The 27,440-nt window shown below is 39.3% G+C and overlaps 1 protein-coding gene across 12 annotated transcripts; it reads right to left on the reverse strand.

The window, feature by feature from the left end:
* Window positions 1-564: 564 nt before the first annotated feature.
* On the reverse strand, window positions 565-26,209 carry LOC126974636 (cytochrome P450 CYP12A2-like). Of its 12 annotated transcripts, none has more exons than XM_050822154.1 (11): window positions 26,184-26,209; window positions 25,963-26,065; window positions 24,498-24,622; window positions 14,363-14,490; window positions 12,922-13,037; window positions 7,917-8,033; window positions 7,293-7,571; window positions 7,048-7,204; window positions 5,945-6,160; window positions 5,612-5,783; window positions 565-855 (listed from the first exon to the last, which is right to left on the reverse strand). In XM_050822154.1, the coding sequence occupies exons 2-11, from the start codon at window positions 26,019-26,021 to the stop codon at window positions 704-706; spliced, it is 1,521 nt and encodes a 506-aa protein (XP_050678111.1). In that variant the 5' UTR covers window positions 26,022-26,065; window positions 26,184-26,209; the 3' UTR covers window positions 565-703. The 12 variants fall into 12 exon arrangements, with proteins under 12 accessions (XP_050678111.1, XP_050678113.1, XP_050678114.1 ...); XM_050822156.1 differs by having other exon boundaries at window positions 25,963-26,049; window positions 26,184-26,202; XM_050822157.1 differs by lacking the exon at window positions 24,498-24,622 and having other exon boundaries at window positions 25,963-26,049; window positions 26,184-26,200.
* Window positions 26,210-27,440: the final 1,231 nt, after the last annotated feature.

A 27,440-nucleotide genomic window follows, 5' to 3' on the forward strand; every position in this document is an offset into this window, starting at 1 on the left:
ATCAAGACTGCCGTCCTCGGTTCTCTCTGACCCACCTCTTGCTCGTATTTTCTTGTCGTGTGAACTACCGAAGCCTCTTAAAGTCCAACTCGCTCTGTAAGATGATGACACGTGTCTAAACTACCACTGCTTCACGCATCCTTTGCGGACACTTCAAGTCACTCTGAAGTCCGATGAGTTGGAAAACTGGTTAAAAAGCTAGCGTATTAAAACTAACCCTACTTACCCTGGCCCTAATTGGTAGCCCAGTCTTCTGACTAGTGATGTTATATACATAGGAGTGACACTCAGTTGAAACATGAATTCGGCGATCATATTGACAGAGACACAGATTACTCTATGTCTTATGGAAGGCCACTCGTGGCTGCCTATCATCGCTTAACATTTGGAAGAGCTTTCACAACGCTACTTCGTCAAGGCTACACTCACTCACACAATGCTTCACTCCTTGGTGAGGGAGACATGCATTACATGCGACGACGACATCACCAACGTAAACTTTACAAGTAATGTCATTAATTATCTATGTAATTAATTAAGAAGGGTAAACAAAAGATTTAAAAATTTGTTGTACGAAGTATAATAATTCCAGTTATTCATCGTAGTCTTTAGAACATTGTTATATAGCCGTATTTTGAAACAGAGCTTTGGAAATTGTCGCTAAATATTATAAAATTATCCATAGCACATATTTCGTCAATTATCAAACATCATTAAAAATAAAATTGAAAGGTCCAACAATGTAGTTCAATGCAGCTACGTGTGTTTTCAGAGGTCCTCCAGTCCATTCAATCTTAAAATTTTTAATTACTTTCTCTAAGAATATTTCCATCTCCAACTCAGCAATACGGCGACCTAAAAATAAAACGTGAACATATATCTTTCGTGCAAGAGGAGGACAATCGACCTTTTTTTTATGTAAAACAGGGACGAGACGAGCAGGACGATAGTCAGCTGATAGTAATTGATACGCTCTGGTTATTACAATGCAGTGCCGCTCAGAATAATTGAAAAACCCAAAAATTCTGAGCGGCACTAAAACTGCGCTCGTCACCTTGAGACATAAGATGTAACGTCTCATTTGCCCAGTAATTTCACTAGCTACGGCGCCCTTCAGACCGAAACACAGTAATGCTTACACATTACTTCTTCACGGTAGAAATAGTTGCCGTTGTGGTACCCATGATCTAGCCGGCATTCTAATTAAAGGAGCCTCCCACTGGATGTTAAGTGATCACCACCGTCTACATTCTTATAAAAATATATATAAGTATAATAAATATCTAACCAAAGATGTACAGAATTCCATACAACTGACACTTCTTCCTTGAAACTACAGTATCGATTTTGATTAAATTTTTAATTGTGTTTGTGTGGCGGACATTCATAATTCGATTCTAACATATATTTCTTATCAACATGTTATTTAAATTTTCGTTTTTCTTATATATTTTGGATATATCTACTTTTAACTTCAAATATCACTTATTTTTGTTTTTAAGATTTGGCCAGGGCAATTTATATTACTGTTAAGTATTCTCTGTCTCTGACTGTCTCTAAGCTCTACGATCTACTACACAGCTTTCGACTTGTACTTTCCTTTGTTCATCACCGAAATTGAAACAAATATATAATTTGGCATTTCTGGTAGCCATCTTAGATTTTAAATAATGTCTTAGCATTAACAGTATTGTATTACACAATCCCTTTCATTTGAGACCCATTTTGAAGTGGTTGTGATACAATATATAAATCTCGATTGTGAAGCATGTAGAATGTATTAAATTATATTATCATTAGAACTAAAGGTATGTACTACATTTTAGATTAGAACAGGATGGGGAAATACCAATTACTGGATCCAAATAAGTAAACAGGGCAAGCTAAATAAATCTGTTTAAAAAGAGCGTAAGCATGATTTTTATTTAAATATTTCTAATGCATGTTCAGGTTTTTTCAAGCTTTCTGCACATCATCAGCATATAAATAAATTGCGCTATCAGAAAGGTTGCAAAACCTCGTGCCCGAAAATGAGAAAAGGGTTTATTTTTTGTGATTTAATGTAGTGATAAATATTGGCGCAATGTTAAGAGATATGAGCTTGGTTCAAAAATTTATATGATGAATATATATGACGAGGAAAGAACCTCTGCATTGTTTTTAAAGGGTGTGACGTCATTACTGTTGACATCACAATTGCTATCTTGCTGAAGATCACTCATTGGTTCTTCTAAAGAAAACTACACGAGTAGGTATTTTATTACATTCGTTTATTCAACGGGCAGCGTTACGACGTCCCAGAGAGGTCCGTACCGTACGACAGCCCGAGCACGACTGACTTGTCTTTTTTTTTTGAGAGGAGGAAATACTGTTACGTATTTACGCCCCGGAACGGTGTCGGACTCGAGTGTCCGCGTAAGCGGACGCCCCATACCGACTAAAACCTCCTCTGTGCTGTTAGCAGCCCTGGCTTTCACAGCGAAGTAGGACGTGGGCCATAGAGGCCGCAAAGACTACGCAACAACAGTCGCGGGGCGTCTCCTAAGGACACTCGAACCTCAGACCGGCTGTGTGCTTGTGGGAAGGAGAGAGAATGAAGATGAAGATGAAATGATGATGAAAGATCGAAAGGTGAGAATAACACACTCGCCGGCGAGTGTGGTGATGTTTTGTGTAATGTATGTAAGTGTGTATGTATGTGTTTATAATTGTATGTATGTATGTATGTTTGTATGTATGTAAGTAGTGTAAATGTTTGTCTGCATGTATGTTTGTGGAGTGTGTTTGTGATTGTGTAAGTGGTGTATGTCAGTCCGTCAGTCAGTCCGTGTGTGAGTGAGTGTAGTGAAACGATAACAGGACGAGGACTAGCGTCTCGTCGGGTATCAAAACAATGTGTGGTGTATCTAGGGTGCGGGCCGCTGGCCATCGTCAGAGTGACGAGTGCCAGTGGTTTGCGGTGGTTGACCGCGCCTACGCCTGCGAAGGCGGTGTGTCGGTGTTTGTGTGGGTGTCGCGTTCGCGATGGTGATGTCGTCATCCGGGTCTACCGTGACGTGTCTGGGACGTCTTATTGGGTTGAGACTATGGTAAAGGGGGGTGTACCCGCATGCCTTCCTAACCAAGATGTTGGAATGGTTAGGCGCCTTGTTAAAGAAGCGTCGCGAGATCTCTTTAAAGTGTTGAGCTATCGTCGAAAGCTCTAGGTCGCGGTGAAGATCTACGTTTCGGATGAACCACGGGGCTCCGGTTGCCATGCGCGTGAATTTATTTTGAACTACTTGCAAACGACGTAAGTAGCTCGGTCGGGTGTGCGCGAAAACGACGCTTGCGTATGACAGTATGGGCCGTACGATGGTTTTGTACAGCGTCACTTTGTGTTTGAGCGGAAGTTTGCTTCGCCCACACACAAGTGGATAAAGGCGACTGAGGACAAATCGGGCTCTATTGCATACCGTATCAATATGTTTCTTGAAGTTCATATTGCTGTTGAACGTGACTTCTAAGTATTTGTAATCCTTCACCCACGGTATGGGTGTTTCATACAGTTTAATAACGTCGGTCGGTTGTTTTTAGCGCGGATGCTATTCGCGTTACCGAAGAGTACCGCTGCACTCTTGGCGGGGTTCACTTCAATCCGCCATTTTCTGAACCAGTTGCCTAGTTCATCGACGGCGGCTTGAAGCACTTTAATGTTCTTGCTCAAGGTTGAGCGGTTGGAGCCAAAGTAGAGTGCCGTGTCGTCAGCGTACTGAGCGAGCTGGACACTCGGAAACTTGGGAATGTCGCTCGTGAAGAGCGAGAAAAGAGTGGGAGAGAGGACCGAACCCTGTGGCACGCGAGACCTGATGGGTCTGGGTGAGGATAGGGTGCCCTCTACTCGATATCGGAAGGAGCGATCAGTAAGGTAGGCTCGAATGATGAGCATGAGCCTGTCTGGCACTCCCAGTTGATACAGCTTGAATACTAAGCCGTTGTGCCATACCTTGTCGAAGGCCTTCGCGACATCGAAAAACACGGCTGCCGTGGTAGCGTGAAATTGACGCCGTAAGAGAATGTACTCGGTGAGTCGGTGAGCCTGCTGGGGACACGAGTGAGCGGCTCTGAATCCGAACTGTATGTCGGGTATCAGGTTAAGCTTCGCGAGTAATGATTAAGACGCGCGAGAATTAATCTTTCGTAAAGTTTCCCGATCGAGTTAATTAAGCTAATAGGCCTATAGCTACTCGGATTAGCTTTAGGTTTATTGGGTTTTGGGATACCGATAACAATGGAATCCTTCCATTGTTCGGGGAACGCGCTCTTAGACAATAGAATATTAAAAATGGTAACCAATAAAGTAATAAGAGTCGATGGTAGGATTTTAAGAACCCTATTGTTTATAGTGTCGGGCCCCGGGGCCTTCTTGGAGTGAAGCTCCTTAATAATTAGCTTCACCTCTTCGTAAGTGGTGGGTTTTATTACATCGCCTGAAGGGCTCAGAGCGGAGCGACGTTCAACTTCACGATCATCTTCGTCAACGTGTGTCGGGTCGGCATGTGCATTTGGAGAGCACTGACTCTCGAGACTATCGGCGAGGCATTCAACCTTCTCATCGTCATCGAGCGCCGGCTGCAGTCCTAGTCTATCCAAAGGAGGCATGACAGTGGGCGGCTCCTGTTTGAACGCGCGAGGCAGTTTCCAGAAAGCCACATGTGATGGCTTAAGGTTGCCGAGCAAGCGGTCCCAACGTTCGCCGCGGAGTTCCGCGATACGTTCCCGTACCACCCGCTGTAGGTAGCGGAGGTGGCGCCTATTCTCGACCGAAGGATACCTATCGTAAAGTCTAGTGGCTCTGTGCTTCTGTGTGAGTAGGTTCCTGACCTCTGGTGGCAGGTTTAGGCGATGCGGTTGCATCGTCGGAACCTGCCTGGAGCAGGCCTTGATCCTATTCTGTATATGTGACGTCACATGAGAGATAGCACTGTGAGCCGTGTCGACCGAGTCGATGACGTCCGGTATAAGGTCAAGGTCGTCGGACTTGATAGACTCGAGATCCTTTTTCAGCCGTTGCCAGTCGATCACTGTTTTCGTCGGTGGTTGAAAGTTAACCGGTGGGCCTAGATTTAGGACGACGGGCAGGTGGTCTGACTCTAATTCGTGAAAAACTTCGATTGAATTTACATTGAGCGTTACGTTTTTAAGTAACGCAACGTCTTGTATGTCGGGTCGGTGCGCGACGTTATCCGGATAACGTGTTGGTTCGTCGGGTGCTATTACTGAAAAGTTCAGCGTGTCTGTGAGAGAGACTTAAGTGTCGACAGTGCGGCTGTATTTATAGGACCCGGCTCGTGTTTTCAATTCATGTTGTTTTTCCAATAATTTCACATCACAATGTAATTAAAGGATAATTTGTGAACTAATTTTAACTAAAATTAGTTCATTAAACTGAATTATTCTCGTTTTAATAATAGGTGTGTTGTAGTATTTGCGCCGATATATACATTTTGTCTTCGAGTCATGGATATTTAATGTTATTATATATTTTGATGTAAGTAAGTAAAGTTCTAGTTTGTTAGAAAAGTATGTATATAATATTATCATTAACGTCATTTATTAGTAAACTATTTACCTATACAGCTTCGTACGCCAAAACCAAATGGACTGTAAGCAAAAGAATGTGCGTTTCCATGATATAAGGGGTCAGTTTTCTCTGCTACCCATCGCTCCGGGATGTACTCTTTCGGCCGCGGATAGTGTTCTTCCAAATTTGATAGAAATTGATGTGAGAATGTGACATACATCTGAAAAATAATAATACTAATTGCATATGGGTATGAAGTTAAGATAAGAAATTAGATTTATTGTTCCAGAAATAAGAGATTAGATTTTTTCATTAGCACAATACAGTTCAAAATATCATCGGAAATATTAGTTATTACTTGATACACAATTTTCTACTTACATCTTTGGGTATTTTATATCCCATTACGCTGTATTCCTTTGTGGTTTTTCTAAGATTTCCTCCAACAACGGGCATCATCCTCATCGCTTCTTTGAGACAGGCTTTCAAATAAGGTTTTCGTTCCATGCTTGAATTATTTATCTCGTCTCGAAGCTTATCTTGTTTTTCCTGATTTTTCGCCAAAAAATACAATGTGGCTATCATTGCATTTGCAGTCTGTAACAAAAACGAAATATCAACGAATAATTCATTCATTTCGTGTTTTTTAAATGATAACATCAAGAGAATCTTGTAATGAATAATTATGATATTTTTTTCTATCGTTGAAAACCTAATTTTAATTTTTTTATGTAAGGGGGGGGGGAGGAGGGCAAACGAGCGTATAGGTCACCTGATGTTTAGAGATCTCTTGAAACACTAGAGGAATCACAGGAGCGTTGCCGGCCTTTTAAAAAAGTGTACGCGCTTTTTTGAAAGTTTCTGTGTCGAATTGTCCTGGAAACACAAGATCACTCTATAGTTTGGTTGTACGTATGTCGTATGTACAATATAAATGTAAAAGTTTTTAGTTCGCTATTATCGTTACCAAGTTAAGCAATATCACGGGAGTGTTCCCGATAGCTGTTTCACCTGATTCCAGCCGCCGAATTCCACCCTCGCACGACATGCCACAAGTTAGGAAAGGTTTCAAGGCGGTTTTCAAGAAGCTTTCTTCGACGTACTACAAAGCTGTGGAATGAGTTTCCTTGTGCGGTTTTTCCAGGACGATAGGACATGGGTACGTAAAAAATGCGCGTACACCTTCCTGTAACGTCCCTGTGATTTCTCTGGAATTTAACAAATGTGGGCGGCGGTGAAGCATGTAAGCATAAAATTGTTTATTATGAATTTTTATTTTTTAAGGTGGCAGTAGTAAAAACAGTTATGAGAGCCTGTTAATAGACAAATGGTCGGGTGGATATTTTTTTTTAATGATTCCGTACCCAAATACCCAAAGGGTAACAATATTACTATAATTAGTAGTATGGTTACCGTTTGGGTACGGAACTCCTAAAATCATGGTCTGAAATGGTAATTTTTGCAAAACAATCACATTTACTGACAGTATCAACTCCAGCAAACAGCATGTCACCAGCCATTATAGTTGCTACACGTTCATCAATCTCCAATAGTTTCTCCAGAACTCCCTTCTCATCTTTATTTTCTCCCACCTTATTTTTATTTTGCTCTATTGCTTTATTAATAAAATATTTACTCAGACTGAAACAAGCAAGAGCCCATAATAAATGATTAACACTAACAAACAAATCAACATTAAATTTATTATTGCGTTACTGGCTCAACATACTTCAATTGTTCTGCGTAACACTTCATAGCTTTTTTATAATTAGGTGTTGCGATATATCTCCATAAACTTGGCCTGAAATCTAACTTTTCAGACATAACAAAAACATCGTGAACATTTTGAATGAGCCGTCTTGCTGGAGAATCATCAAGTAAACTGGGGTCAAGACAATTTAGACGACCACCTAGAGCTACCACACCTATAGATTCTAAGGCCCATAAGTTTACTTCCACGTCGAATTTTCCATCAATCATATTGTTATCATTGCGTTTTGATCTCCATCTGCAATATATTATACATAGTTTTATGCCGTTGTTATACAACCATTTTTCTAAAACAAAAAAAAAATATATGTTGCACTTACGTGAACAAAGCCAAAAAAGTAGTTTTTAGATTTTTTTTAATGAAAATAAGGGACGAGACGAGCAGAACGTTTAGCTGATGGTAATTGATACGCCCTGCCCATTACAATGCAATGCTGCTCAGGATTCTTGAAAAACCCCAAAAATTCTGAGTGGCACTACAATTGCGCTCGTCACTTTGAGACATAAATTATATTTCACTAGCTACGGAGGATTTAAAGCATGGGTATGAGTACGAGTATTTATATTTAATACGAATATTTACCTTTTGATCGTATCATCAGCTACTTCATTTAATATATTTGTATACAATTTTATGGTTTTAGGCTGCAGCAGTATCGGATTAACTGTGGATCTAAAACTTTTCCACAACTCTCCCTCACTGTAACAATAATGAATTAAAACGGTTACTAAAAAAATTTAATCGTGCTTGCCCTCTGGTGTTAGAGGTCTTACCATTTGCTCTCTCTAGTACAAAAAGCTTCAATATCCAAACATTTTGGTGATTTACCTTACCTTTGGTATACCGTTTGTATCTTCGGCTTATATTACGCATTTATTAGCAATTATCACCTTTTGTAACTCATGTATCGAGATTAAGAGATTGCGTATTTAAATAAATTAGATTTCATGAATTTCTAATTCTATTATATTCTAAATAAATTTCACTTCCAAAGTCTTAATTTCTTCGTCTGGCATTAAAGATTAGTAAATAAATTAATGACTTACGGTACGCAGACGTGGCCGCTATCAATGGGCCTTATAAGAAAGCTCATCGACCCTCAGAAGGCAATGGAGAGGGCTATGCTCGGAGTTTCCCTGTGAGATCGAATCAGAAACGAGGAGATCCGTAGGAGAACCAAAGTAGCCAACATAATCCAAATGATGATCTATATGGCCGTTTAGAGCATATGATTTAAATGAATATTTTCGTAGGTTTTACAGATAGACACAACAACAGACAGGTCACGTGATCGTGAATCGTGTGTGATTAAAATTTCATTCGTACCGAGCACTTTTTATATTTGTTTGTTTTAAGTTAATTTTATACAAAAGTTTAGGTATTTAAAATATCGATTGAGGCAGTAGGAAGTCTGCCGGGTCAGCTAGTAAATATATTTTGTAAAACTTGAGTAACCTTTTATGCGAGGTAATGGATACTTGTGCCACTATCATCGTAAAATTCACGTAGAAGGTATAAGGAAAGGATATTTTTATGAAAAGTGAAGAGACTGATAGTAAGCGATACGCCATGCCCTGTACAATTCAGTACCACTCAGAATTCGTGAAAAACCCAACCAATTCTGAGCGGTAATTAAAACACATAAAGACATAAATATATGTTAATAATTTAATTAAGCGTTATTTCTTAAATTATTATTTTAAAAGTGTCTTAGGTGTGTAAAGGTTATAATTTAAATCTAATTTGTGTTCACGAAAATTTTGGATCTAGTTGCTTAGTCAAAATAAATAAATTAGACTCCCTTTATTGAAAGGATTAAATTAAAAAAAAGAATAAATATCTTCAAGAATAGAGACGTCGCTTCATTGTGTGTCTTCTACTGCATTCATCACGGAGAGTGTTCCGAAGAGCTGTTTCAACTGATTCCTGCCGCCGAATTCCACCTTCGCAAGACACGCCACAAATCGGGATACTATCCCCACCATCTGGATGTGTGGAGGTCCTCGACAGTGCGGTTTTCTCGGAATTTACTTCCACGTACTTCAACTGTGGAGTGAGTTTCCTTGTGCGGTTCCGGGACGATACGAAATGGGTACCCTAAAAAAAAAGCGCGTGCACCTTCCTTAAAGGCCGGCAATGCTCCTCTGATTTCCGTGGTGTTGCAAGAGAACGTGGGCGGTGGTGATGACTTAACACCAGATAACCCCTATGCTCGTTTGTCCTCCTTTTCCATAAAAAAAATTATGACTGAAATGAGAATTGAAAAAATAAATGCTTACTCTGAGTCAGCCGCAGCGTTAGGATTGCCAGGCGAAAATGGGTACTTATATTATTTTTAATTAGTTACAGTCACCTGTTTTTCTTAAATTGGATTCATAATTGAAGTTTTATATATGTTAATATTTTTTATAAGCCATGGTTGCTTGTTAAAAATGGCTACAAGCAGAATATGTTATCATCATTACAATCAGTAATTTTGTTTATCCGATTATTCACATAATTTTCAACAAAATGAAGTTCACTTTGAGTGGTAGTGCCATGTTGGGCCCTAACGGATAAAACCGAATTGGGCCAGCATGCTCGGCCGGAGAAATACCACTCTCCCACTTGTAACCAGCGTGAAATTTCGTCCAGTATGTGGGGTATCCGGAGCTGGAGGCTCAAACCACCCTCCTCCACATTAGCTTTGGACTTTTGCAACGTGAGGGGGCTTCGCTCAAATTTAAATGCCGTCTATTTCCACCTGGAGACGGCAAAGTCGGCCCTGCTCTTTTTTACCGTTACTGACACAGATATCCTCTCTGGCTGATACTTACCTCTCATACCCGGGGTATAATCTGGAGTACTCCTTTATAATATTAATTCGCCTTAGTATATGGTCTGACGCAACTGGTTATTACGCAAACGCGAATCCCAGATATGGAAGATCATACACCTTCACTGTTGGACTTTCTGTTGACTTCACATCCGGACGGCTATCTAGTTTCCGTTGACTCTCTTCTGGGGTCGTCGGACCACTGATCCGGAGCACCGTGCCTATCACGCGCCTAACACGGCCCGCTTCTTAGGCTGTCACCGCGTGTGGCACTAAAGGTCAGTAGAGTGCGATAAGATGGAGTATTTTTTTGCATCCTACCCGTGGAGGCAGACCTGTTTTTCGCTGGGTGATCCAGGTGCCGCTGCTGACGCTGTTGCTGATATGATACTGCAAGGTATGGAAGTCTTCATTCCATCCTTCGCTGTGCCTATAGGTGACAGGTTCCAACCATGTTTTGACCGCTCCTGCAAAATAGCCTCTCGCCGAAAGCAGGAGCGCTATCAGGCTTGGGTCAATGCAACTTAATAACCACTGCTTCTATCGAGCAGTGTACTAATTTAAGCAAAGATTTTCCAAAAAATTAAACAATAAGACAATAGGGGACTCCTCTAGCAGTGTAAAAACACAATGTAATATAACAAGTACTAGAATAAGTAATAATTGTAAAATTGCAAACCTGATGCACCAAAACATGCAAGGATGATTAGGTAAAGAACTTGAACTGGAGTTATTTAAAATCATAAAGATATACATATTTTATGTTTAACAGAGCACTGGCTCAGAAAATATGAGCTCATCTTTAACTTCAGTGGTCATCAGGTGGCAAGTGCGTTTAGTAGAGAAAAAGCTACACGTGGCGGCTCTCTTATTCTTATAAGTAAATTATTTAAATTCAAAGAACGAGAAGATATTGTGGGCCTCTCTGTTGAACGTACAATTGAAATAGCCTGTGCAGAGTTCAAGTGCGCCATTGTTGTTAGTATATACAGACCCCCAGATGCAGTATATGAATTATTTGAAAGTGTATTGGAGGAGGTTTTATTAAAATTATCTGAGTCTAAGAAGTATATCATGATATGTGGTGATTTTAATATTAATTTATTAGAAAAATCCTCAACCAGTATTAGATTCAGATCTTTATTCAAATCATATGATTTAACCAATAATTTCTTAAAGCCTACTAGAGTAACTGGCACCTCCAAAAGCTGTATTGATAACATATTTACCAATTATAAACCCATTTCTCAGGCAATAATTAACAAACTGAGTTCAGACCACTTTGGTCAGTTAGCCTCTTTTAACATTGAGGTCAATAAATGTACTAAAATTAAAAAGTTTACGTTTGTTCCTGTGAATAATAGGCGAATGGAGAAATATAGAGGCAATGTGTCAGTTCAACTCTCAAATTTGGATTTATTCAAATATAATATTAATCCAAATGAAATGTATGATATGTTATTTAAAATAATTAAAACAGAGTTTGCTTCTATATTTACTTCTAAGACAGTCAAATCAGGTGGTCTCCTGTCATTTAATGATTGGGCAACAGCTGGCATTCATAGGAGCAGACAAAGGCTATATGAACTGTATAGTGAGAGATCATTGCATAATAAAAGGTCCCTAAAAAAAGTTATTGCTGCCGCGAAGTCGAAGGCAGAATTGGCGAGAGACATGCACGCCTTACCTCACGAACTCGTGCGTTCTGGACGCAAAGGCTGTCCAAGAAAACTTCTGCCAGCCAGCCATTCCGCCACTGCACAGGGATGATGACTCGCTGCCCCATGACGCAAAAGAGAAAGCTGATCTCCTGGGCTCTGGGTTCCCTCTTCGCGTCCAACTCGACTCTGGATGACTAAGGTGCACCACCACCGCATATTCCGCGGTAGGAGTCATACATGCCGGAGGTTAAAAGTCCGGCGGACATGTGCTCCGGAAGTGGCGCCGTTCCTTACCCGTCATTTCCGGCTCTCCTACTCATCAAGCGTAGACCCGAAATTATGGAAGGCGTCTTTAATGCACGCGATCCCTAAGAAAGGTGAACGCTCGGATCCATCCAACTACCGCCCCATTGCCATTACCTCCGTTTTCTCCAAAGTTATAGAGTCGATCATCAACCGCCAGCTCTTGGGATACAGGCAGTCAGGGTCGCTTGGTTGGTGATCTTCTTGCATACCTAACCCATAAATGGGTGCAAGCGGTTGAGTCGAAGGGAGAGGTGTTGGCGGTGAGTTTGGACATAGCGAAGGCCTTCGATCGGGTGTGGCATAAAGCGCTTATAGCGAAACTGCCATCTTATGGGCTTCCCGAGACGTTGTGGAAATGGGTCTCTAGCTTTTCGGCCGATCGAAGCATCACGGTAGTTATCAACGATGCGAATTAAAACCCATAAACGCAAGACTATTTTTTATTACCGAATATTTTTTATTTAAGATTATTATTAAACAATCATTATTAAACAATTTTTTTTAAGTATAGGAGCCAAAGAGGATGCAAATACTACGTAATAAGAGGCGGGATTGCCAAAGTAAATATTGAAATTCAGTATGAAACGTTCAGTGATTTGACATAAGTTTGAAATACTAGTAATTACTTACAGTATGGCGATTGGCGACGAAGTATAATCCGGCTAAGTTGGAAAGCGAACAGTTGCTTAAAACCTTGTTGTTTAAAGAACTGTCTTATCGCGTCCACATAATTCTTCATAAGGACATTTAATTCTTAAAAAAATACAAATATTTATTGAAATAAACAATTAACTTATTATCTTACTCTGTTAGAAGCCCTGTAGGTAGATGTGGAGTATCTTTATATTTAATCATTTTTCTAAAATGCGCTAGAGTATGAAATCCAGGTCGACTTGGTAGCCAGTTCTCACTTCGTAAAATCTGTAAATAATAGTATTAAATTCAGTATTTTTGTTGTATATTATACTAGTTCATACCCGCGACTTCGTGCGTGTGCAATAGTTACTTTGGGCAATTTTTTTTATTTTTTTAACATTCACTTTGCAAGTAATACACTACAAACTGCTGTGGTTAATACATTTATATAAGCTATCATCTATAGAACTTTCATCCCCTTTTTCACCTCACACAGGTCTAAATTTTAAAAATGCTAGAACAAATATTTAAAAGTTTCGTGGTGTTATCTCGCTATAAGATGAACTTTCATACAAACTTCCACCCCCTATTTCAACACCGCCAAGCCTTTTATTCGCAATAATGTCTATGTCCTTTCCCAAGCTTTTGTCTATCCCTGTAATAAATTTCATCAAAATCGGTTAAGTGGTTCAAGTGTGAAAGCGTAACAAACAAACTTACATTCACATTTATAATATTAGTAAGGAAGTAGGGATTTTAATTGAATGAAATGACAATATAAAGTCTTAAAATCCCTAGAAAATTTTAACCTATAAAAATTGTTTGTGCTTTCTTTTGTTCGCATTTACTTTCTTGGCTCTTTTGACATAACTAAATTTTTATTAAAAAAATAACTATTTATTTTATTTGCTATCCCAAAAGTGAGTTACCCAAACAAAACATAATAAAAAATATTATACTATTTATTATACTATATTAAATATTACGAACTGCTTATCTACAAATGTAACGAATCAAAAAAACTTAGCCTTTTCGCGTAAATGTGACTGCAGAATAATAAGTTATATCACTGTTTATTATGCTGTAGTATTATAACATCTTGGTAACCAAGGTTACCTGTTCTGATGTATTGACAGTGTCACTTTTCATGAATGCGAGTTAGTTTTTTTTAAAATGTGAATTAGCAACTAATGGTCGGCAATTTTAATTAAAAGTTACAGCCGAAGCATTTCATTTCTACTATTATTAAGGACATGCCGAAGTACTTCTTGAAATATTAGATTTCCTTGAATAGATTTTAAGATAAGATCATTTATTTGTAGTCATAGGTATACGTAACATGTTACAAATCACAATAAAAGTTTTCCATTCTATCAAATTTCCAATCAATAATTAATAACAAGTCAAACAAATATATATGTACACAATGACAGTAAATAGATATGTAACTACTTGAAATTGGTAAAAAGTAATTAAATTAAGTAAAATGATATTTTAAAATGTTAATTGAGTGAAGCATCTGAGGAGAATTCTTTTATATTTTTGATTCTCTTCTATTTATAACACTACTATTTATTCATACATTATATTATAAATAACTAAAATCATACATGGCCTGTAGTTTCTGCGTCAATGAAAAATATAACTGGTGGCGAACCCAATATTCCATCGATTCTGACAATTGGTCCGTAAGTTCTATACAACGTCTCTGGTATCTTTAGATCATCTGACAGTGAACCTAAGAAAAATGAAATAAATAAATATCCCTGGAGCAGACTAAATGCGTCTGGAAACATTTCAATAAAATAAATAAATAAATTACGACGTAAAAAGATCCAATTAATTGGGAATCATTTGTTAATTAGTTATGTCATCAAAAATTTTGAATAAAAAGTGTAAAAGTGTGTATGAAACACATTCACCAACTATAAACAACTAGATTCCCAATCGGTTATTAAAAGGTTGTCAAAAATGGCCAAGCGCCGTTGTATATATGTATAAAAAGTCAAAGTTTTTATTTGCATAAACATGTTAGATTTATGTTACATAAATATTATAAAGTTACTAGCTGGCCCAGCAAACGTTGTATTGCCAATTAAAGTAATAAAAAAAATCAATAATTAAAATTTTTGTGGTATATATAATAGATGACGACTGATTCTCAGACCTACCAAATATATCTAACATAAAATGTATCGTCCTACAATTAATGTATTCGATTGCCATCTTGCAACCCTATTGCGTATTTAGGGGTGGGTGACATCTTATCATTTAGGGGTAAGAAATATAGATGTTGGCCGATTCTCAGACCTACCCGATATAGACATAATTTTTCAAACAAATTGGTTTAGTCATTTCGGAGGAGTTTAGTAACAAACACCGGGGCACGAGAATTTTGTGAATAAGATATTTTTTTTGCCATACTATTTATGACGTGCAACAAAAAAAATTACAATATTAACTTATACAATATATATTTTTATTTATTTTATAACACAGCCAATTATTTGGCAACCCGGCCCCCTGCTCCTATTGAGCAGGTTAGTAAGTTGATTAGCACTGCTTCTTTTGAGCAGGGTAATAGTTTGTTGGACTCGGCTTAGGAGCCGAGTAATAATCACTCTCAAGAGCACTCTTATAGTTTAGTTTCTGGTTTGGAATATGTTCCAAATTATTTAAATTAGTCATTAAGACAATAGGGGACTCCTCTAGCAAAATAAATACACAATGTAAAAGTACTAGTTAAAGTAAAGCCATAAACCTGATGCACCAAAATATGCAAGGATTGTTAGGTAAGGAACTGGAGCTGGAGTTACTCATGAACCATGAAAATATTGATATCTAATGTCTTACTGAACACTGGCTTAGAAAATATGAGCTCATTTTTAACTCCAGTAGTCTTCAGGTGGCAAGTGTGTTTAGCAGAGAAAAGGCTACACGTGGCGGCTCTCTTATATACTTATAAGTAAATCATTTAAATTCAAAGACCGTAAAGATATTGTGGGCCTCTTTGTTGAACTTACCATTGAAATGAGCACCTGTGCAGAGCTTGAGCGTGCCATTGTGGTAAGTATATACAGAACTCCCGATGCGTTATATGAGTTATTTGAGAGTGTATTGGAGGAGTTCTAACAAAAATATCAGAATCTAAGAAATATATTATGATTTCTGGTGGCTTTAATATTAACTTATTAGAGATTATTAAAATCATATAATTTATCAAATATTTTCTTTGAACCTACTAGAGTAACCAGCACCTCTAAAAGGTGTATTGATAATATTTTTACTAATTATAAACATATTTCTCAGTCAATAGTTAGTAAACTGAGCTCAGACCACTTTGCTCTCTCCTCTTTTAATATTGAAGTAAACAAATGTACTTCAATTAAAAAGTTAATGTTTGTTCCGGTAAATAATAGGTGGATGGAGAAATATAGAGGTAATGTTTCGGAAAAACTCCCAGTTTTGTATTTGAATTATAACAGTACTTCAAATGAGACGTATGGTAAGTTGTTTAAAATTATTAAAACAGAGTTTGCATCTATATTTACTTCAAAGACAGTCAACTAGGGTGGTCTCTTGTCATTTAACAACTGGGCAACAGGTGGTATCCATAGGAGCAGACAACGGTTAAATGAACTATATAGTGAGAGATCATCATGTAATCATGATGTATCTTTTCTTGTGTATGTGAAAAAATATTCACAATTATTTAAGAAAATATGTACTATTGCTATGTCAATGCATATTAGATAAATAATTAAAAATGCTTCAAATAAAATAAAAATGACTTGGAAAGTTATTAACTGGGAATCTGGAAGAGCGAAAGAATGCAAGTTTGAATATAATCTAATAACCCTTGTCTCCTCCACCAGTGTTGCCGAGTCACTTCTTTTGCAAAATTTTAAGGAATGTAAACAAAATTTCAAATTCAGTGTTGTTAGCCCAGTAGAAATAATTAAAACTTTCAGATCTTTAGAAATGAAAAAAACTACTGATATATGGGGCATATCTGTAAAAATAATAAGTTCTGTTATTGACGTTATAGCACCATATCTAGCACTAGTTTTTAATAGCTGTATTGAACATGGCATGTTTCCTGACCTTCTGAAATATACTAGTATGTTAGTAACATTACACCAATATTTAAATCGGGACTCACTTTCTAGCCTTTGGCTTTAAATAATTTTTTCAAAAATTTTGAAAAAATTAAAAAAGGCTTACTCACTTTAACACTAATAAGTTACTTCATTTAAAACAAATTTGGCTTTACTTGGGGACGCTCGACTACGGATGCAGGTATTGAACTCATCAGGAATATTTTTAAAGCCTGGGAGGAATCACAGAATGCACTTGGTATCTTCTGTGATTTATCTAACGCTTTTGATTGTGTTCAACATTCAACACTGGTCAGGAAGCTGTCACTATGGTATAAGAGGATCTGCACTCGATCTTCTGATCTCATATTTAAATAATAGGATTCAGGGGGTTGAGGTGAATGGCAGGAGATCTCCTGAGACTCCTCTCGTTATGGGGCTACCACAGGGGTCTATTCTTGGACCCTTCCTCTTCCTAATTTATATTAATGATCTACCTAACCTTGTAGAAAAAAAACACAAGGTGGTATTGTTTGCGGATGACACTTCACCAATATTAAAAGTGAAACGAAGCCAAATTTTATATGACGAAGTAGGCAATGTTCTATCTGACATCGTGTACCGGTTGAGCGCCAATAGCTTATTGTTAAATAGCCATAAAACCAAATATATTAAATTTACCGCGCCAAATGTCAAAAATGTAGATGTGAATATTTTATTAAATGGAGAGGTGAAACAGTGAAATGCCTGCTGTATTTCTTGGCATTTCTCTTGATTCCAAATTGCAATGGGGGATATTGAAGGATTGGCGAATAGGCTTAGTTCTGCAGCATATGCAGTTAAGAAAATTTGATGGTTAACTGACATAGATACGGCGCGACTAGTATACTTTAGTTATTTTCATAGTATTATGTCATATGGTATATTGTTATAGGGCAGTGCGGCCGATATTGATACCATCCTTGTACTGCAGAAGAGGGCTATTCGCGCGATTTATAACCGAGGTCCTAGAGAATCATTAAGAGAAAAATTTAAAGAAATAAACATTTTGACTGTTGCTTCTTAATACATTTTTGATAATGTTCTGTATGATCATAAGCACATTGAGGAATTTTCTAGAAACTGTGTTATTCATAATGTTAACACGAGGAACAAACATAAACTTATTATGCCCACTACTCGGTTGAGTCGAGTTAGTTAGTCTTTTGTTGGGCGATGTATATGCTTATACAATAGGATCCCAGAAAATGTACAAAACAAATGTGTTACGAAATTTAAAATGAAATGAAATGATATTTTATTTGCGAAAGAATTTTAACAAAAAACGTTTGTATGGGAAAGGTTACTACAGCATAAACGATTTTCTTAATGACACCACGGACTGGGAATAAAGCGAACACCCTGAGGCTCTTTAATTATAATTGTTACGATATCTCATTGTAATCCCTATTTAATATTAAAAAAAACCCGCTGAGTTTCTTGCGCACATTCTTCTCAGGTCTGAGGCAGTCTCTTTTGAATGGTGGTAGTTTTTGCCGTTCAATAAGTGATTTTAAATCCTATTTTGAATTAAAATATTTGAACACAGGTAACATTAAAACATTCATTCAAATTAATACCTTATTTCGTGGTACTAATGTTTTTTTTTATGAGAGGGGGCAAACGGGCAAGAGGCTCACGGGATGTGGAGAGGTGAGGCAACCGCCCATGGACATCCGCAACAACAGGTGTGTCAAGAAATGCGTTGCCGGCCTTTAAGGTGGGAGTATGCTTTTTTCTTGAATGTCCCTAAGTCGTATCTGTTCGGAAAGACCGCTGCCGGTAGTTGATTCCACAAAGTGGCTGTGCGAGGCAAGAAATTTCGAACAAAACGCGCGGTTGTGGAATGCCAGACGTCTACATGATGCGGATGGTACTTTGCACATAATGTCCGGTGGTGGAATTCGGCCGCTGGAATCAACCCGAACAGCTCCTCTGAGCACTCCCCGTGATAAATGTGGTAGAAGATGCAGAAAGAAACCACATCTCTACGCAATGCTAGAGAATCAAGCCGATCGGAGATGACTTGATCGTCGATGATTTGAGCCGCTCTTGGTTGTATGCGGTCAAATGGAAGAAGCTGGTACTGGGGAGCACCCACCCAGAGGTGAGAACAGTACTCCATATGAGGCCGAATTTGCGCCTTATAAAGTTGCAGGCGGTGGCTTTTAGTGAAGTACTGTCTCGCCTTACTGAATACACCAAGCTTTTTTGAGGCCCGTTTGGCCTTCTCTTCCAAGTGACCACGGAACTGAACGTCGCTCGATATATTGACACCAAGTATGCCAATACAGGCTGTGGCAGTTAGAGGAGTGTTCTCGAATAGAGGGTATACGACAAAGGCAGACTTTTTAGTGGTGAACGCACAAACTTGTGTCTTCTTGGGGTTGAATCGGACTAAATTTTGTCGGCCCCATTCCGAGACTTTGTAAAGCATAGTCTCGATTTCAGACAGAAGTTTGTTCCGGTTCTCGTCGATGCTATCCCGGGACATATTGGCACGGCCTGTGTAGGAAGCATACCCTGTGCTGTCGTCTGCATAGCAATGAATATTGCTGATTTGCAGCATATCATTGTTATGCAGAAGAAACAGCGTATGGGATAGTACGCAGTCTTGCGGAACACCAGCGTTTATGGGTTTTAAGTCGGAGCATGCACCGTTGATAACAACCTTGATGCTCCGATCAGCCAAAAAGCTAGTGAGCCATTTGCACAACTTCTCGGGAAGCCCATAGGATGGCAGTTTCACTTTAAGCGCTTTATGCCACACCCGATCGAAGGCCTTCGCTATGTCCAAACTCACCGCCAACGCCTCTTCTTCGACTCAACCGCTTGCGCCCATTTATGGGTGAGGTATGCAAGAAGATCACCAGCTGAGCGACCCTGACGGAAACCGTACTGCAGTCGCTGATCAACTGGTGCCCCTCTAGGTATCCCAAGAGCTGGCAGTTGATGATCGACTCCATTACTTTGGAGAAAATGGAGGTAATGGCAATGGGGCGGTAGTTGCACGGATCTGAGCGTACACCTTTCTTAGGGATCGGGTGCACTAAAGCCGCCTTCCATAACTTCGGGACTACGCCTGATGAGTAGGAGAGCCGGAAAAGAATGGGTAAGGACCAGCGCCAGGGCCCGCATGATTTGTGAATGTCCAAGTTGAGAAGCCCCTTAAGTACGGCGCCGAGCCGGAAATTTGTCTCCGGTTTGTATGACTCGCACCGTGAAATATGCGGTGGTGGTGCACCTTGGTCATCCAAAGTCGAGTTGGACGTGAAGAGGGAGCCCAGGAGATCAGCTTTCTCTTTCGCGTCATGGGCCAGTGAGTCATCTTCCCTGTGCAGTGGCGGAATGGCTGGCTGGCAGAAGTTTCCTTGGACAGCCTTGGCGAGCGACCAGAACGCACGAGTTCCTGAGGGAAGATGTGCAAGTCTCTCGCCAATTTTGCCAATTTGCTTCGACTTCGTGTCATCAATAACTCTTTTGAAGGACCTGGAGGCATGATTGAAGTGTTTTTTAAGTTCGCTGGAATTCGCATCCTTATATACCACCGCATTGACCCAAGCCTGATAGCACTCCTGCTTTCGGCGAGAAGCCATTTTGCAGGGGCGGTCAAACCATGACCTGCCTGACCGATAGGCACACAGGAGGATGGAATGAAGAGTTCCATACCTTGCAGCACCACATCAGCAACAGCGTCAGCAGCGGCATCTGGATCTCACAGCGAAAAACAGATCTGCCTCCACGGGTAGGATGCAAAAAAGCACCGCATCTCGTCTTACTCTGCTGACCTATAGTACCACACGCGGCGACAGCCTAAGAAGCGGGGCCGTGTTACGCACGTGATCGGCACGGTGCTCCGGATCAGGCAGTGGCCCGACGATCCCAGAGGAGGGTCAACGGAAATTAGGTAGCCGTCCGGATGTGAGGTCAACAGAAGGTCCAACAGTGAAGGTGTATGATCTTGCACATCTGGGATTCGCGTTGGCGCAATAACCAGTTGCGTCAGACCATATGCTAAGGCGAAGTCGTGAACAGATCTCCCTGCATGATTGGTTTCCTCCCTTTCGGCGTGATGGGCGTTAAAATCACCAAGAAACACGATCTCCGCAGTGGGGATCTGCTCCAACACGGAATCTGTAGCCATTTGGATGTATTCGAGGAGCCGGTCAGTCTCTGCGTTACCACTATGGGACCTATATAGGCATGCGTAGATTCGCGGATGGTCATCGCAGTCTACTCGCAGCCAGATGACGGATAGGTCCTGTCCTTCAAGAAAACTCAGGCGTCGAGAACAGATATCCTCCCTGACGTAAACGCACACGCCAGCCCGTGGTATAAAGGAGTGTTCCAAATTATACCCCGGGTATGAAAGGTAAGATGAATCAGCCAGGGAGGATATCTGTGTCTCGGTTAAAAAGAGCAGGGCCGGCTTCGCCGTCTCCAGATGAAAGTGGACGGCATTTAAATTTGAGCGACGCCCCCTGATGTTGCAAAAGTCCACAGCGAGTGTGGAAGAGGGTGGTTTGAGCCTCCTGCTCTGTTTGCCCCGAGTCAGCGCGGATGTGCCCCCTCCAGAATACTTGGGGTAGCCTGGGCAACCACTATTAGGTACAGGCCCTAATTGTGGACGCCCAGGGACGGATTCTCCAGGGCTGCATAGCCTGGTACCGTCCTGGAGTAGTCTATTTTTACTCCGTGCTGCCATTTAGGAGAGGCGGTGTAGGCCTCCGGATACCCCACTCACCGGACGAAACACAGCGGCATAGCCGCTATTTCACGCCGGTTTTGAGTGGGGGAGTGGTATTTCTCCGAGCGTGCCGGCCCAATTCGGTTGTGTCCGTGAGGACCCAACATGGCACTACCACTCCTAAATAATGTTTAAATGATATTATTGTTTACACTCACAAGATCATTGATTAATGAATAAAATAGACGAACGTCTTTCGCACATTTCGTCAGCAATGTATTTTGTTTTAGCAATAGAAATGTAAATATTTAGCAAAATAATTAATAACGTCAACTTAATTTCATAATTTTGTTAATTTTTACGTTTGGAGATGCTGCTGTGTGGGCAGTTTTTACAGAACGCTTTGTCATTGCGTGGCGTTGTATTCAAAGCGCGGTCAAACCACATAATTCTGCCTAATAGTCGCGTAGGCAGATTTTTTCTTCAGACAATACTTGAACGTGATTGTTTGTCTAGTTGTTTATTGTGGGTACGTCAATTATGAATTACAATAAAATTGACATAAAAAAAAATTCCCAGCCGCAACGTAACTTAGAGATATATCTGAGTTTTTTTAAATATCGGAGAGTAATTCCATCTCTCAATAATGAATAGTTAATTCATGTTATCAAAAATGTAACTGTCTTAGCAGATTTGATCAAATTAGGCACAAAGAGAGTCAATTGGAAAATAGTATACATATTGCATCTGAAGATTCTAAATATTCGCGCTCGATGTATACTGGATGATTTATGGAATACCTGAATGTGTTGTTTTGAATCTGAGAAGGAATTATTTGGAAAAAAAATTGTAAATCAAGACCATAGAAGACAGCGTTGCTAAAACAATCGTTTTAGATTGGAACATCAACACACACACAACCATGATGGACCGAGGATCTGGTCAAGATCGCCGGAATAAAGCATTCTAGTAATAAGTAGTCTAAACTGACCTGATAATACAAGGCAACTAACTGCATCATGGGAAAAGTCATGGTCGGTTAGAAAATAATGGAGAGGGCTATGCTCGGAGTTTCCCTGCGAGATCGAATCAGAAATGAGAAGATCCGTAGGTGATCCAAAGTCAAAGACATAGCCCGAACGATTGCGAAACTGAAGTGGGCAAGGCATATATCTTGAAAGATAGTTAGCCGTTGGGGCAGTAAAGTCCACGAATGGTGCCCACGTACTGGAAGACTCTGTGTTTGTAGGACCCCACAAGATAGACTGCTAATACGGCCCAGATCGCTGGAATACATTGGATGAGGGTAGCGCCGGACTAATCGTCGTGGAGATATTTCGGGGAGGCCTTTGTCCAGGATGACTTCCGGCTGATATGATGATGATGATGACATCTACATATGCTAGGCCAAACTTTGAAAAGCTTAGGACAAGCGTTCTCAAAGTTATTTAGTCGTTCACTACGATACTCGTAACACGTTCACGCATCCAGCCAATAAAGATGAAGTAAATTTACGGCTTCTTAAAAGATAGAACCAAAAAACCACAGAAGACTGGTTTTATTTGTAAAGATTAATAAATTGTGAGGACATATAATACGATGCCTAAACATAAAAGTACCATTTTTAAAGTATGAAATACTTATAAAAAAAATAAATTTACGGTAACTAAATAAAGTGGATTAATTTACAAGCACGGACGAGTGAAAATAGAAGGACTCCTTGTCACCTTACATAACAGTGAAGCACCAAAACAAGCCGGTAAACGTGTAAATACATAGCCCCACGCACACACACTAATACAAGCCGATGGGACGCCATTATGAGATCATCTGTGACGGATCAGTTTGCGTCGCAATAAAATATTTTAAAAATGCCGTCTTGCGTTGTGAAATAATACTAACCAAACAAAACAATACTATTAAAGTATTTGTGGCCATATATGATTATTTAAGGGAGAAAAATTGTGTAAATGGTATCCCCCGTAACCGCACACACACTAGCATAAAGGTGCTTCATTTGTTAATATCATGGCGCGGAGTCCTTCTTTTTTTACTCGTCCGTGTCACAAGCAGACTTTGATAGTATTATTTTCATCTGACTGTCAAATTAGCATAAGATCAAAATTATGGAGGTTAGGTAGATTGTGTTTGTTTCTTAAATTTATGTAAATTATTGATGTAAGCAATTGATGCTCTTTTATATGCTGTTTGAGAATATTTGGTTTTACTTTGTAATTTTTTCTAAGTCATTAATAAAAACTAAATATGCTGAGCTTACTAAAATTGTATATAAGGATGTTTCTACTTGCAACAGCTTGCTTTATGCCTCTCTGATCTTTGTGTTTATAGCACAAGTGAAGTCATATCTAATATACACGTTATGAAGTTACAAAACAATATGTACAGTGAAAAATGTTCAATGACTTTATGAAATATCTATTTATCAAAATTTAAAAGATAGAAAGTCCATAGTGGCTGTAAGGAGACTTTGTTAAGTAAAGGAATAATTTTGATAGTTGCATCGTATTACCTGGTTAAAAGGTATGTTTCTAACGGATACAGATCCGATCCGATCCGACCAGTGGGAGGCTCCTTTGCACAGGATGCCAGCTAGATTTTGTGTACCACAACGGTGTCTATGTCTGCCGTGAAGCAGTAATGTGTAAAAATTACCGTGTTTTACTCTAAAGGGCGCCGTAGCTAATGAAATTACTGAGCAAATGAGACTTAACATCTTATGTCTCAAAATGACGAGCGCAATCGCAGTGCCGCTCAGAATTTTTGGGCTTTTCAAGAATCCAGAGCGGCACTGCGTTGTAATGGGCAGGGCGTATTATAATAACCAACAGCTGAACCGTCCTGCTCGTCTTGTCCCGTATTTTTATAAATAAAATAAAATATTCCTAAATATAAGATACACACCTCCTGGAAGAAAATGGAATAATTGCCCTATAAAAGGTAGAGATGATGGTCCAGGGATCTCCTGCCATGACTTTAACTGTATATTCTCAGCTGGATCAGTAATTGTACTGTTGACCGCTATGCTTCTGTAAAAATATTTATATACTTTTATATCATAAACCCCCCTGATGCGTTAAAGAACTGCACAACCACCATAAATATAGACTTTTTTGTTGGAACAAATTCTTTTCTGTGAAAATGTTATTATCGCTAAATAAAAACATTTCACGATTTCGATAATATTAAACATTTAAATTTCGAACAACTCTGAAAAAAAAAATTGATTTTCCCTCTTATCTAAAATCAGTAGAGATGACGTTGAGTCCGAAATGAAATGACAATTTGCAAACAAATTTGATTAGTAGTAAGATATGGAACGTTATGATAGTTGAGCCGCATTACAATTGCGCTCGTCACCTTGAGACGTAAGTTAAGACTCATTTGGCCAGTACATTAGCTACCCTTCAGGCCGAAACACAGTAATGTTTACACATTACTGCTTCACGGCAGAAGTAGGCGCCGTTGTGGTACCCATAATGTAGCTGGCATCTTGTGCAAAGGAGCCTCCCACTAGTAAAAACTAAACTTACATTAGTGTGATGTTATTATGACACGAGCTGAAGGCGAGGGCATTAAACCCACACTCGTGCTTAATGCCCTTCATTATCTACAGTCACATAAACTACTATTATTGTTTGATAAGCTAAACATTTCAATTTTATCACCAGTTAATACTATACTAGTCACTCGAATTTTAAACTCATATCAAGTTTCGTAGATAACGAAATAATTCACAAAGAAAATTTTTCGGCTACTTGTGGCATTAGTTTTTTTTATGAAAATAAGGGACGAGACGAGCAAGAAGTTTGGCTGATGGTAATTGATATGCCCTGCCCATTACAATGCAATGCAATCCCAAAAATTCTGAGCGGCAACTACAATTGTGCTCGCTACCTTGAGACACAAGATGTTAGTCTCATTTGCGCAGTAATTTCACTAGCTCCGGCGCCTTTCTGACCGAAACACAGAAATGGTTACACATTACTGATTCGCGGTAGAAATAGGCGCCGTTGTGGTACCCATAATCTATCCGGCATCCTGTGCAAGGGGGCCTCCCACTGGTAGTTAGTTCTAGAGTTTGGCGAATTGTTTCTGTAGTTTAATAGGAAGCCCTTTTTCTTATAAATTAAAATATATAAGTGTAGATAATTAAGTTATTATTGACCCACTGTACTTGTAGGTTACTATAATATATCTTATATTATAGTAACTATATAATCATTCATAACTTTAATAAAACTTGTTACATAATTATTACAAAAGCGAATATTATACAAACTACTGATCTATTTCCTACCTACTATTAAATAACGGCTATTGAATTAAAGCTCACAAAATATTTCGAACAAATACAAAACTTGCTTACCTTGTAAATTTTTTATTCCGAACTCCAACATTGACAATCGATTTCCTGAGATTCTGCATTTTATTTACCCAAAAACCGGTTACCTCGCTAACAAATTATTCCACTGTTAAAATCATTTTTAATAGTTTATTTTTGTATAATATTGTTATATTTTTATTAACAAGATACCGTTTGCACTGCACAGCGCTAGCATGACTTGAATCTATGAATACTGATTTTACCTTGAGATGATTCCTGCGCCGTGTCACGTTGTGCCAGTCATTTATAGATTGTATTATAACTCTTTCAAGCAACAGTATATATAACATTACCTTATTCTATTTTGCCTGTGTTACGTACATTGACAAATGTGTCTTTTAATTAAAACATTTGACAGCGTAAATTGTATTAACTTAACTAATGATTATGATAGCACATTTGCAAGTGAAATAATTAAATTGTATTTGCAATGTTATTGTTTTATATATTAGTGTATTATCTGCTCTATTGGGTGATTTAATTTAATTTAAAAAAATGTGAGATAGTAAACTTGTTTTTTAATTTAATTAATTTGGTGGTAGAAAGGTTCTTCCACACTGTAGAAGAACGACCCTCATGCAAATAGGGAGGATGATATATCCAAGTTTGATGCATGACGTGCGAAGGTGGAATTCGGCAGCAGGGAACTGACCTTACAGCAATATGAAAGGATGTCTCTATGCAATGCTAAGTCGATTGACCGTTCACAGGGCAAAATTTAGAACGGTTGACTTTCACAACGGTGCCCACAGTGCACACGTCACCCGCCCTCTATCGATGTGTTTTCAGTTAATGACTTAATATAATGGCTTAGCAAAGGACGGGGTGATCACATACCATCATTTGACCCGTTTGTTTGTCCTATCTTCCCAAAGGAAGAGTGACGTAGCGTGGCTATTTTAGTTTCCAAGAATGATACCAAATACGATCTCGATCTACTTCTTTTTTTTATGCAGGAAGAAACGAGCGTAGGGGTCACCTGGTGACCACCGCCGTTCACATTCTCTTGCAACACCAGAGGAATCACAGGAGTGTTGCCGGCGTAAGTGTAGGCCCTTTCTTTGAAGGTCTCCTTGTCGCATCGTGCCGGAAATACCACACAAGGAAGTTCATTCCACAGCTTTGTAGTACGTGGAAGAAAGCTCCTTGAAAACCGCACTGTGGAGGACCACCACTCCTCCAGATGGTGGGGATGATATCCTAATTTGTGGCGTGTCATGCGAAGGCGGAATTCAGCAGCAGAAATCAGGCGAAACAGCTCTTCGTAACACTCCCCGTGATAAATGCGGTAGAAAACACACAATGAAGCGACGTCTCTACGCAACGCCAAGTGATCCAGCCGTTCACAGAGCACTGGGTCCCCGACAATTCGAGCTGCTCTGCGTTGCACTAAAAACTTCATATCATGTTCCTTTGGGAATTCCTAAAAGTTTCAGAGTGAAAAGTACCCTTTGTACTTT

This window comes from Leptidea sinapis, chromosome 33 (genome assembly GCF_905404315.1).
Source record: "Leptidea sinapis chromosome 33, ilLepSina1.1, whole genome shotgun sequence".
Lineage (NCBI taxonomy): Eukaryota > Metazoa > Arthropoda > Insecta > Lepidoptera > Pieridae > Leptidea > Leptidea sinapis.

What these genes read in the sequence shown, in the direction of transcription:
- LOC126974636 (XM_050822154.1), bottom strand. Translation starts at nt 26,021, where the DNA reads ATGCAGAATCTCAGGAAATCGATTGTCAATGTTGGAGTTCGGAATAAA. An exon ending in GATATAAAATACCCAAAGAT is followed by an intron (nt 5,784 to 5,944) that starts GTAAGTAGAAAA and finishes ATTATTTTTCAG; the next exon opens with ATGTATGTCACATTCTCACA. An exon ending in TGGCGTACGAAGCTGTATAG is followed by an intron (nt 856 to 5,611) that starts GTAAATAGTTTA and finishes TTTTATTTTTAG; the next exon opens with GTCGCCGTATTGCTGAGTTG.